Source organism: Fukomys damarensis, unplaced genomic scaffold (assembly GCF_012274545.1).
Source record: "Fukomys damarensis isolate Sample0158 unplaced genomic scaffold, DMR_v1.0_HiC HiC_scaffold_16, whole genome shotgun sequence".
Taxonomy (NCBI): Eukaryota; Metazoa; Chordata; class Mammalia; order Rodentia; family Bathyergidae; genus Fukomys; species Fukomys damarensis.
Genome location: NW_022900928.1, coordinates 1,997,164 through 2,010,755, shown reverse-complemented (window position 1 = coordinate 2,010,755; position 13,592 = coordinate 1,997,164). Strand labels below are relative to the sequence as shown.

At 40.8% G+C, this 13,592-nt stretch overlaps 2 protein-coding genes across 5 annotated transcripts in view; one reads left to right on the top strand and one right to left on the bottom strand.

The window, feature by feature from the left end:
- The window catches only part of Immp1l (inner mitochondrial membrane peptidase subunit 1), a 57,143-nt gene that overhangs the window by 38,293 nt on the left and 5,258 nt on the right, over window positions 1-13,592 (bottom strand). The window contains exons 1-3 of one of the 4 annotated variants that reach the window (XM_010640415.2): window positions 10,813-12,020; window positions 10,356-10,416; window positions 3,327-3,423 (exon numbers count right to left, since the gene is read on the bottom strand). In XM_010640415.2, coding sequence (XP_010638717.1) covers window positions 3,327-3,423; window positions 10,356-10,416; window positions 10,813-10,943 — 289 coding nt within the window. In that variant the 5' untranslated portion in view covers window positions 10,944-12,020. Of the gene's footprint in view, window positions 1-1,997; window positions 2,044-3,326; window positions 3,424-10,355; window positions 10,417-10,812; window positions 12,021-13,592 lie in introns of those variants that run through there. The other 3 variants (XM_010640414.3, XM_010640412.3, XM_010640417.3) reach the window with 3 other exon arrangements.
- Elp4 (elongator acetyltransferase complex subunit 4) overlaps window positions 11,730-13,592 on the top strand; it is a 154,149-nt gene continuing 152,286 nt past the window's right edge. Inside the window, exon 1 of the mRNA XM_019209987.2 lies at window positions 11,730-11,751. Coding sequence (XP_019065532.1) covers window positions 11,745-11,751 — 7 coding nt within the window. The 5' untranslated portion in view covers window positions 11,730-11,744. The remainder of the gene's footprint in view (window positions 11,752-13,592) is intronic.

Below are 13,592 nucleotides of genomic sequence, written 5' to 3'. Positions count from 1 at the left end.
TCTAATTAGATATGCAATCAAAAGAGCCTTTCACTTTCAAATATTTTCCTGAAAATTTATGCTTGCATAAAAATAAATTCATGTTACTTCTGTATTTTCCTTAAAAGCTATAATTTCAAGTGTGCTTTAATCTTTTTGACTACCATTTTTACTAGGCAACGTCATCTAAAACATCTTTACTTCCATTCTTGCCCTAAAAAGTAATTAGAAAATGAACACAGAAGTCTGCTGGACTTCCTAGTTCAAAAAAATCCTTAAAGCGTTTCCAGTTTCAGTTTGATTATAGCTGGTTTATAAGTAAACATATAAATGATCATTTTTATTCCTCAATAAGGACAAACAGGACGTACACAATCTATTCTGCATTTCAGTAATTCAGAAATCAGTTATGAGGTCATCATAATATTCTAAGATGAAGTAAATAAACTAGCTGCTGACTCCAAAATACATTTTTAAAAACTGCTGCATATTCTACACTCCCAGTCAACAGAGAGGATGAAAACCTTTCTTCAACTTTCATGTAAGCAGCTTTAAACATGAGTCAGGAGAATACCCACAACAACACATTAACAGCAAAAGGCAAGAACTACCAATGAAAGAGAAGACAAAACAAAACAAGAAACACATCACAAGTAGCACCTTGGGTAAAAGCTTCTTAGCTTAGGACAATTTAGAAGGAAACAATCTGATAGATAATGGTTCCTGACAAAAATCACTTTATTTTAATTCTGTAAAATGACTGATGTTCACTATGACAACATTAAGCCACTAAAAAAACAAATTCTGAAATGTATTCAGTTTGAGAAAACAGATGTGAATTTTATTTTAGAAAAACATTCATATAAAACAAAATAGACACATAAAAGATTAAGATTCAATTACCCAGAAAAGTAACAGAGGACAAGTGTACCATTTAATACCCGTCAGTGAAGAAATACCCAAAGTAAAAATTCTCACTCAAAGTTAGCATGTACTGATGCAGCTGCTCTGGAAGGTGAACTGGACGCGGTGCACTACCATTCTGGGGCTGCAAAGATACAACTCCCTGTGCTAGGGCAGTTCTTATGTAACAGCCCAAAGAATACCTGGTAATTTCTGAAGCTCTTCAGGCGAGCCTCCAGCGAAGTGACTGAACACTTGGGAAACGTCCTCATTTCACTTTATTTACTCTGAATCGCGACTGCCAACTCAACAGGCTGCTGTCCTCCCTCAGGTCCCTCAACCTCTAGCGTTAGTTTCGCCATCAGCGAAGGGCAGGGCTTGTCGGGAGTGTGACGCGCTGGTGAGTGGAGCAAGTGTGCCCATGAGAGGGCACGGCCACTCCACCAGGCCCCTGCCGACTCGGGTCTACCTGTGTGGAGTCTGAATCGCTTCCCATCACAGTTACTTCCCCACATAAAGTCCACGGTACTAAGAGAAATTATAATCATTTCAGGGTCCTTTCCAGCATTCAATATTAGGTACTGTCAAGATACTGTATAACAAATTAATTATGTAGTCATTTAAATTTACTTAAAATACCACTGTATCCAATCATCTTGTGCTACTTAATATTTTCCAACCTGAAAACAAACAACAGCATTTGACAGATTTAAAACAAGGTCTGTAACCAGGATATTTTTTAAAGAATATTCAGAGCAACACCATTTTGCCAAACAGACACATAGCCCGATGATCCACCCACCGTGGAATGACCGTGTGACTTGGAAACGTAGCACTGAAGAAGAAAATGCACAAAATTCCATAAAGAGGAACAAGAGGCAAGATGGAAACATATGGCTCAGGAGCACAGATGAATGTGGTAAAATTATACGTTATCACCACAGAAGGAAGAATATTGGTTATACTAAAGCAATGGGAGACTAGAACTTCTGAGATGCCCAGCATACTCTGAACGTTTACCACACCATTATCACATAATTACGCATTACATTACATGTTTCTATATAATGTTGTATTTTACAATAAGTACATTTTCTGAATTGATATGCTCTTACCCAGCAGATAAAGTTCTTCTCTTTTTGCTAATTTTATCTTCTTGCTCTGTAATATTTTAATAACAAAGAAATAAGTTACTGTGATTAATTCTCCAAATTTTAATTAAGAGTGGATTGCATATGACTGGGTATGGTGGTACACAGTTAATCTCAGGTACTCCTGAGGCCAGCCTGGGCAACTTGGTAAGACTGTCTCAAAATTAAAAGAAAAAAGCAAAAAGGTAGCAGCGGTAGAACACTTGCCTACCATGCACGAGGCCCTGGGTTCAATTCCTAGCACTGCAAACAAAGGGGAAAGAACTCTGACCACCACCACCAAAACCAGACAACTACCGTGCTTAATGTCAGCTTATTCACTCAACGTTATATCTATAAATTTTTCTTTTTTTCAAAGGAATGTATGTTTATGTATAATGAATTCTAAATTATATCCCAATAATAATGTTTTAGAGTCTGCTAGTTTAGCCTGAGGGTAGGAAGAAGCACACTTTTAGCTCTCATACTTTAAAAAATTAATCCTGGTCGCACTCGTGTACATACACAACATGAGAATCCGTGACAGGTCAGGCGCTGCACACCCAGTGTCACTCTGGGTCCGGGTCTGGTTCACTGTATGTGCTAGAAAACACGGTCACTGGACTATGGGGTGGACATAGATCGAGTTAAAGTCCACTGTATAAAATGTGATATGGGTTAATTCACTGAAAACAGATGCAACATGACTAATTTAAATTTTACCCAAGCAGTTTTAAATATTTCCTTTGGAAAGACAGAGCCACAGGGAGTAAAATTAGTACAAAAATGTCACCATTATACTAGTAAACTGAGTTCACTACCAGGCCATACACAGAATGAGGGAATCCCAAAAGGCCCACCACCTCCTAGTCCCTTCCATGTGCGTCTGCTGTATCTTTTGTGTGTGGGGAGGGGTGCTGGGGATCTCAGGGCCTCACATGTGCTAAGCACGTGCTCTACCACTGAGTTACATCCCAGCCCCAGACCGTAACCCTCCTACGTGTCACCAAATTGGAAGAGACAATAAAGCCTGGAACAAAACCATCAGGACCACCAGCACTCTCAAGGCCTTTTCACTACCAACATGATGGCCATACAGTACCATTACCAGAGCGGGGTTTCTCCTGCTAGACCCTGCTCTTCTGTGCATGCAGCCAAGGGCTCCTCTGCTTAGTGGGTCAAGCTAACCAGTTCTTTGCTGATCCACCAAGTACCAATCCTAGAAAATGACAATGTGTCCAGCAGGGAGCAGCAGCATAACAGCCCAGAGTCCTAACTTGAGCCTGGAGGAAAAGGACAGAAAAGCTCACTTACCATTGGTCTGTTCCACAATAAATTCAATATTCAGGGTGGGCGCAGGGCTTCCAGAAAGAAATCTAAAGCACACATGGGTAATCCATGGCGTCAGAACCTAGGGCAGGAAATCAAAGTTACATCAGGTAGACTTCTCTGGCCCAAGTTGAGCAACATTAATATCCACTAAGGGAATGTTTCTGAGTTGGCTGCTAAGACAAATATTCCACCCAGCGGGTCAGCAGGATTCTGAACTTGCATATTCAATGACACTATATCAAAACAAAAAAGGGGGAAAACACAGGAATTTTAAAGCCCTTCGTAGACAAAGAATGTAGAAGAAAGTGGGTGACATAGCAGATAATGAGATCTCAATCCACCTAGAAAGAACATGTGGTCAAAGAATCAAAGGAGGTGATAAAGCAACCATATACACTTCTGAAATAGATCAGTCTCTTATAGACTTGACAACTTTTCAAGCAATAGAGAGGGTGTAAATATTCACTTCTAGAGGATGGGGATGTAGCTCAGTGCCACTGCACCTGCCTCTCAGGCGCAAGGTCCAGAGTTCAATCCCCGGTACCTAAATAAATAAATACCACTTCTACAGGTCAGCATGAATATCAAGTTACTTTTAGGAATGAAAAAGTAGTGGAGAAGTAGTTTCTATTGGTGGTGTGCAAGGATGATTAGATATTTACCAAATATGAAGACTGCACAAGATATTGTAGAAAAATCTCATGAGGTTACAATACAACAGCAAAACACTGTTACTAGCTGGAATGTCAACATCTGCCTCATACTCAACTATAATACTTCTATATCACTTATGACTACAGAAAGAAATGTTCATCTCTTCTATTTAAAATATTAAGCAGTTTGCTTTGTGTGCTTAGATGTGATGTTTCAGTGACCACATCAAAATCTAAAATTCTAAAACAAAAAATAACCAAATTTCTGCATTCAAAAGAAGGTATCATGAATATTCACCTTTATATCTACACATAACTGCTGAACTCTTACATAACGTATATTATGTGATAATATATTACACATTTATCTGAAATTTAATGAATAAAACGTAATTTGATTCGTACAATTTTCTCCCAGCAAAGTGACACAAGCAGCTTGCTGAGCTAGTACATGGACACTAGAGTGACTGACGGTTATCACTGATCTGAGGCTCAAGCCAACCACAATGCTTTGCTCTCCCTTCCAACAGGAAGCTATTCACCTGCTCCTTTTCACGTTCTTCTTTCCTTAGAGCCTTCCTCTTACCCTACCTCTGGTCTTAGTGTTTGTAAATTTCACTTTTCTGATACTTCCTGCTTTCTACAAATCTTATTCTCTCTCTTTGGTAATGCATTTCTACTTCAACTCCAGTATCTGTTTTACTCATGCCCTCCCTTTTTAATCCTACTGCTCTCCTTTATGTTTCCCCTTTACTTAAAAGTGAGCTTTCTCCCTTAACAACCCACTTAAATATACCCTTTCATCTGTCCACAGGTACTGTGCTTCAGCTCAACAACCTCACCTGGCTGGGAGACTCCACTAAATACATTTCATACTGCTTCTATTCATAAAAATATATCTGAGTTTTTTCAATATTTGAAAATGTAACTAAACATTTTAGAATTGCTCTTGAACCACTAAAAAAACTCAGACATGTAATTTGACTCATTCTAATCAAATGGAGACTACCTCTGTTAATAAGGAGATTTCAGATCTTACTATGCTGATGTGAAAAAATGCTGAGGAACTTCAGGGCACAGAACATTATCATGTGCACAGAGCACCTGCCTGAACAGAATTATTGCCACTCCTCCGTACTTCCCACATATACCATCAAGTCTGACAAAAGTGATTTCCCAACTCAGCACAAATATACATACTAACACTAAGTGAAATAATCTCATAAAAATAATCACTCATAAGCTTTGAAATTTTTAAAGTTTACAGATTATACAACATATTTATATGAACAATATGATTACCTAAAAATTGGACTGCAGTGGGTTGCATCCTGCCCTCTCCATATAACTCCATACCCATCTGGAACCTTAGCACGTGGTGATACTGCAATGGTCTTTGGAGATGGAATTAACACAGTCTCGAAGGCCATGATTCATACATTTCCCTGCCAGAAGGCCTGAACCACCAGTGGTACATGCATGACTGTCCCATCAGGTGGCTTTTTATTAATTTTACTGGTAAGATTGTATTCACAGATCTATTTGTACCACCAGTGGTACAGTTGTGCATACACGCTGGTGGCTCAGGCTGGTGGGAATGTGTTGAGAGAAGGCCCTGCACAAACTCATCCAGTATTAGAGAGGGCCTAAATCCAATGAGAATGTCCTTGCCTGCGACAGAAAGGACACAAAAGAATTCAGCAAAGAGGCCAACGTGAAAATGGAGGCACATTTTGGAGGTCTGCTGCTAAGAGGGATGCAGCGATCAGAAATTGGAAGAGAAAGGAATGGTTCTTCCCTAGAGTCTCAGGTCTGAACGTGGCCCTGCTGACATCATGATCTCAGATTTCTGACCCCAAAACTAAGAAAAATAAAGTTGTCTTGTATCAATCAAGGCAGTCTGTGGTACTGTGCATGGCAGTCTTAAGAAATGAAAAGAGACTTTGGTAACAGGAAGTGGGTGTTGCTCTGCCACCTGTATCAGAAAAGTCCTTCAAAACCCTAACAAGAGTATTGACAGAAATAGAGATGTCCAGCCAATGCTGAGGGCTTGGAAAGAAGTGAAGAGCAACACAAAAGAAACCCTATTGCCTTAGAGATTACACTGTCATGAACAGAATGATGGAAGAAACAGAAACATTCAAGTGCTGATGGTGAGGTCGCAAGTGTAAGAGGAGAAACAATCTTGGTTATAGGGTGACACAGAACCCGGATCGAGTGTGCTCTACTGTGAGGAGGAACAAACAACTGGCATGCAAGGAACCTGGATATGTAGCTGAGGAAGTTTCCAAGGAAAGTGTTATAAACCCGGCCTGATCTCCTCTTGCTGCTTACAGTAAAATGTGAGACAAAAGAAATGAACTGAGTTAGCAAAAAGTAATCAGCATCTTACAATTTTGAAAATTCTCAGACTATGCAGGTCCTAACAGATGCTAAGGCATACCCTGGAGAATGGACAAGGGCGTGGGGGGCCGGGCTATTCCTAAGAGGCTAGTCTGGCACGGTGGTGCATGCCTGCAATCCCAGCATGGGAGAATGAGGCAGGAGGTTCAAGAATTCAAGAACTCCTTGGCTTACATAGGAAGTTCAAGGCCACCCTGTAGTACATAACAAGACCTTGCCTCAAAAAAACAGAAAGAGGAGGAGGAGGAAGAGAAGCAGAAAGGAAGAAGAAAGAGAGTAGGCATGGGAGGAAAAGGATAGGGAGAAGGAAGACAGGGAATGGGAAAGAGATGAAGTATGTGATTCATAGGCTCATCAGTCATCTCGGCAGAAGCCAAGGGCTCACAGAAGTCGCACACAAAGGGCCCATAGATAACCCCATGTTCTAATTGCTCATATCCTCATGATATACCTGGGAGACACCGGGGCTTTGAGAATGCTGTACCAGCAGAAATAGGGCCATCTTGTACTAAAGGACACAGGGGCTGGGTTAAATGAAAGGGTGCTGAAATGTGATATTAATTGGAAGTAAAGTCTTTGTAGATATAGTTGAGGATCATCATGAAACTCTACCAGGCTGGTTGTGTCCTGAATCTGATGAGAACAGAGGAGGGCACACAGAGTCACAAAGAGGAGAGCGGTATGAGCATGGAGCACAGTGAGACAGAGGAAGGCACCCCACCACCTAAGGGTGCCCAGGAGACATGAGAGAGGCACGCAGCAGTCTCTCCTGCAAAGGCCGAGGAAGACATGGGAAAGTCTCTCCTGCAGAGCTTCCAGAAAGAATAAACTACTGACACCTTAATTCGAGACTTCTGATTTCCACAACTGCAGGAAAAACACTGTTGTTTTAAGCCACCATATTTGTGGTGACTCTATTATGACAGCAACCCCAGAAAACCCATACTGTGCACAGACTGAACTTCATTCATCATCATTTCTGGAATCAAACGAAATTACAGCTGTAAGATGTAAGACAGGGAAAGACTGCACAACTGTGCGCATAAACTGCATTCATGAAAAATGTCTGCACACCTCCCAACAAAGTAAAGCCCTGTATCAGTTACTTCACTGGAGAATTCTGCCAAACAAATAGAAAAGAATCCCCACCAGTTCTTCTCAATGTTTCCCAAAGCATTCAAGAGGCAGGAACACGTAATCTAACTCACTCTATGAGGCCTGCATCTGATACTAAAGCTAACAAGAAAACTACAAACCAACATCGCTTGTGACTATGGCTGCAAAATACTAGCAAACCAGATTCAGCAGCATATTAAAAGGATTATACATCATAACCAAGCAGGACCTATTCAACATATGAAAGTCAATCCATACGCATTTCGTATGAATGAAAAATCCCAGTCATCTCAATAGATGCAGAAGAGGCACTTGACAAAATTCAATTCATTTGACTCCTCGGGTCAAGGTATCTTTCATGAAAAAAAAGTCACTCAACAATCTAAGAATAAAATGAAACTTGCTCAAGTATAATTAGCAATATATGAAAACCCCACCGCTAGTACGCACTCTACGGTAAAAATCTGAAAACTTTTCCAAGATGAACAACAAGACAAAGATGCCCACTTTTGCTTGTTCTACTCAACATAACACTGAACATTCTAGCCAGAGCAATTAGGCAAGAAAAGGAAATAAAAGGCATCCAAATTGGAAAGAAAAAAGTACAATTATCTCTGATCACAAATCTTATATATAGAAAACCCTAAAGAAAAATTTCTTCCTGTTTATTAATTTTCCAGATAACCCATGTTTTTAGAGGAGTATTTAGAACATGAGTCATTTAAAATATGTAACAGTGTGCTATTCAAAATTAGCTGTAAATAAGTATATGCTAAGCAAATTGAGTAATACCATCTCTGTAAAGCTGTTCACATGAATAATAAATACTGATAAGAAGAAAAAAAAGAAAACCTAAAGAAACACAAAACTATTACAACAGTTAATACAACCAGTCAGCAGGACATAAAGTCAATACACATAAACACAGCTATGTTTCTATACACCAACAATGAACAATCTAAAAAGGAAGTTAAAAAACAAAGACTTTTATTTTAAGCATTAACCAATGAAACACAGTCATAAAGGAAAAACAAAAGTGAAAGACTAGTACATTGAAAACTACAAAATATTGCAGAAAGAAGTTTTTTTTGGTACCGGGGATCAAACTTGGGACCTTGGGTTTGCGAGGCAGATGGTGGACCCACTGAGCTAAATCCCTGGTTCTGAAAGAAGTTTTAAAAGATGTAAACAGAAAGGGATCTTCCTCAAAAACCAAAGACTTAACATTCTTAAGGTGATAACACTTCCCAAACGTGACAGAGAAGTTCAATGCAGTGTCTATCAAATCCCAAAGATTTTTTTTTTCAAAATAGAAAAAAGGATTGTAAAATTCAACAGAATTGTCAAGGAACCCTGAATACTCAAAATACTCTTAAGGAAGTTGGCACATCCATACTTCTTGATTTTAAAATTCAGTACAGTTGTAGTTAATAAGACAATGTGATACTGTCGCAACGACAAACAGAACAGAATAAACACCCTAGAAATAAATCTTCACGTAACGGTAAAATGATATTTAACAAGGGTGCCAGGACTACTCACGGGGGAAAGGACAGTCTTTCTAACAATGCTGTTGGGAAAAGTAGCTATCAGCACGCAAAAGAACAAAGCTGTACCCTTATCTTACACTGTATATAAACATTTACTCAAAACAGTTCAAAAAGCTAAATGTAAAAGCTAAAAATGAGGAAAAAACATAGGGCAAAGGTTCAGTGATGTGGCATTTGGTAAGGACTTCTTGGATCTGACAAACAAAAGAGAACAACAGTTTAGATGTCATCAAAATGAAAATCTTACAAAAGCGACAACTCGAGCAGATACACACACACCAATGTTCACTGTGACATTATTCTCAACAGCCAATGGGTAGAAACGTGCACGTCTGTCACCTGATAAGTGGGTAAACAAAACATGGTGTATACATGCAGAGTATGACTCACCCATAAACGAGGGCCATCACTGATACATAATACAAGATTAATGAACTTGGAAAACCATTACCCTAAGTGAGAAACGCTGCACATGTAATAAAAGAACAAATGTACACGAGGAACCCACCTTTAAAGAACAAAGTCACCAGGACACGGAATACAACACAGCAAAGGCAGCCTGGGCCAAGGCAAGGGGAGGAGGAGGACTTACTGCATACTGGGTGCAACGCTTCCGGAAACTGTGGTGATGACCACACCACTGCACACTCAACAGTCACTAAACTGGGGACTTGTAGTGCTTTTTGTCAAGGCAGCTCAGACACAAACAGGTCTGTCAGGGAAGCTGAAGCAGGCTCTCTGGACGAGCTGTGCATGACACAGCCCAGCGCTCCCTGGGGCGGGTGCTCAACTCAGGACAGAGCCTTGTCAGTTCTCTGTGCGTAGATCCAACCAACATTAACGGAAAAGGAAACGTGATGTGCTTCTTTAAATTTAATCTCAGAATATAAAATGTACTATAAAATTCTCCTCAAGGGCTGGAGGTGTCGCCCAGTGACAGAGCACTTGCCTAACACTTGTGAGGCCCTAGGTTTGATTGTAGCACCGCAATAAAAAAAAAGTAAAACAAAATAAATTTATTTTCAACTCTTCCATTTTCACGCTGGGGAATAAAAACATCAACAGTAAACAATATAAAAATTAAAATTCTGAGGGTTTTTAAAGAGTATATTTTTACATTATGAAGGACCTTGCTTTAGTGCTGGACAACCCTAGCAGAAAGGTTGTTAATCTGCAGTGAACTTGACATTTCTATGCCCTGGAGAAGCAGAGAATTCTCATTTCTCTCCTACGATTACGTCAGGTCACCTCAGGGTCACTCGCGTTTGGGCTCAGTGGGTCCCGCTCACCGTCCCAGGTGCTTTCCGGTCGCATTTTCTCAGCACGGCAAGCGCTGAGAATCCACCCCTGCTGAAAGAAGACAAGCATGTCCTACTTTATGCTAATATTCACAAACCGCTAAGTAAAGGCTCGGCGGGAGGCGGTACGAAGGTTCACTTCGGGCGTGGGGAGAAGCAGTGAGACGGACAGGGACAGTCCTGTGAGTGCCGCTCCTACACTCAGCACCCGCAGTGGCTCGTGCCTCCCGCGGTCACCCCCGCGAGCGGGTGAGAATCTGACAGCACACGCACGGCGCTAACCACTGCCTGGACCACACTCGGCGGTCGGCGTGCAGACCAGCCACCTCTCTCCCCTCCACGTCTTACTCTCCCCGGCCCTGAAGGGCTCTGGCTGCAAGTGACAAACTGTCCTTACCACAAGCCCTTCACAAACTACACCGAAACAACAGCACATTTAAAAACTAACCCGGCAGCATGACCAGCACACACACGCTGGAGACGGCAGGCAGCTGGAAAGCAGCGTACAGGATCAGTCACAGCGATGGGAGCGCAGAGCACAGAGCACGCGGGGCGCCTGGGCAATCTTCCAGCCACCATTTACTCCTTCGTGGCAAGTTAAAACGTGTCTTAGTTTTATACCTTTCAATGGTTGGAAAAAATATTAGCTCTGACAGGTGAAAAATGTGTGAACAATCCCAAAGCTGGTACCCGTAAATGCAGTGTTACACAACGTAGCCAAGCTCATTTCTTGGTGCTGTCCAGGCTGCTTTCCCAAGGCAGAGAAAGCAGTTGCAAAACAGAGCTTACTGCCGGCCAAGCCTCAAATACATACGCTCTGGTCCCAGAAAAAGGCTGCCCGGCCCTCACCAAGCCCAAAGCCATGCTCACGCGGTGGGGAAAATAGAACGTTTCTTTCTGTGGCTCCGAATCCTGGTCTGACTGAGGCGTCACGGAGGACAAGCCTCTCAGAGAGGCCAGGATGGGGTTCTCCTTATTCCGATACGAGAGAAGGACTCAGCCCATCTCCTTGCTCGCTCACATATCCAGGTGGAAGCAAAGCACACTGATAAACTAGTTCTGCGGACTTACACAAAGTCTGTCAGTCCTCTTTCCATTTAGGGTACAGATGTGCCAGGAAAACAAAGGAGAGAAGTCTAGTCCAGCTTCCCCGTGACACTCAACAGGCCATTCACCTACCAACATGAACCGACAACCCAGGGTCTCCAACAGTGAAGGAAAACACAAGCTTAAAAAAGAACGCTGAGGCCGGGGATTTAGCTCATTGGTTCTGGCGAATGCCTCACAAGTGCAAGGACTTGAGTTCGATCCCTGGTACCAAAAAAAAAGAAAAAAGAACACTGAGGAAAACAATCAACCACCAAAGGCAACCCTCAAGAAATGACAGGTAATTCTGGGAAGGGGTGCGGACATAGAAAATAATTCCATTAAATACCTTCTTAGGTTTAGGAAAGATGAAGCATCTAAAAAACCATGTGGAAGTAGAGAACACAACAGAGTTTAAAATTTGTAACAAATGCTTGTCTGCAATCCCCCCACCACACATACACATACAAAAGTTCAAAAAGCTGGAACAACTGAAGAAACAGAGCAACAGCCCACAGGGGTAAAAATCTCTGCAAAGAAGCTACAGAAAAGGTGAGAACTCTCTCCTTTCCAAACTCCACCCCCCCAACCCAATGCCCACGCAAAGGGAGAGAGACCCGCCCAGAGCAGCAGGGGCCTAGGCTCCAACCCAGCAAGCTCTGTTTAGTAGACCTGGTCTTACTGGACAATCATGCTTATTTCTGTGCATTTTTTCTCTGACTGCTTTGTGCTAGAAAGCAGGTGAGTAACTGACCAATATGGAACACAGAGCCTGAAATATTTATTATTTGATCTTCTATAGAAAAAAATTTGCCAAAAACATTTTAAAATATAGTACTAGAGACTGAACCCAGGGCTTTTGCATTCAGCTATAGTCACAGCGTTTCTCACTACTTTTGAGACAGGATCTCACTAAGGTCTTAAACTGCCCAGGCTGAGCCGGAACTTCCGATCCCTCTGCCTCAGCCTCTCAGAGTGCTGAGATTACAGGCCTGTGCCACCATGCCTGACTAAAGTAGAATTTTTAAAAAATTATATTTCAAAATTATGACTCAAAAAAAGAAAAAAATCAAAGACAGACTTAAAATGAGAAGCTAAATATCACTGCAAATAGGGAAGAGATTATAAAAGATTCCAATGTTGAGAATACAATTAATATGATCAAATTTGAAAATGCTAATTTAAAAGTTACCATTTTTTTTTCTTTTTTGGTACCGGGGATTGAACTTGGGACCTTGTGCTTTCGAGGCAGGTGGCGGCACCACTGAGCTAAATCCCTGGCCCAAAAGTTACCATTCCTAAGAAAACACAAATCAGTTAGACTATAGACGAGTCATGAGTAATTTTTTTAAAATTGTGCCACAGATGATTCCAATTTAGTTCTGTTATTTCTTAAAGACACATTTACTTGAAAAATCTTCTTGAACTGAAATATGTCCAATGTTTGATATTTACCTTATTACACTAATCATTCCATGGTATAAGTACACAATGGTTTTAGGTTTTTTTTTTTTTGGTCCCGGGGATTGAACTCAGGTTCTTGCGCTTGCAAGGCAGGCCACCAAACTGCTGCGCTAAATCCCCAGCCCAGGTTTTAGGTTTCAAGACCCACAAATTTCTCTTTATATTTTAGAACCCATTAAAATTAGAATTCATGTAAGCATTCATTTTCCTGAGGCAGTTCTGGCTGCCCCTAAATATAATTCAGAATTTTAGCATTCTCATAAGTATACTGAATAAGCCATTATGACAGGAAATCATAACGGAAATTAGAAAATATGAATAATGACGAAAGAGACTATTAAAAGTGCTTAGAGAAAATCACATCTCAACTACAGTCTATTAGAAAAGAAGGTGGGAAATAAATGAATTAAGCTTTTACTGAAAAGAGGGAATAGCCAAGAACTCAACAAATGAAAACCAAGGAATGTGGAAGGAAAGAAATAATAAAGATAGAAGCGGCAATTAATGAAATAGAAAGTAAATATAAAGCTGAAGACAAACAACCTCACCAAGTTCATTTTTAAAAAAAACTAATGGAAATGAAAAATCCCAGCCACCTGCCTCACAAGCACAAGGACCTAAGTTCGATCCCCAGTACCAAAAAAAAAAAAAAAAAAAAAAAAAAAGAAAAAAACCAAA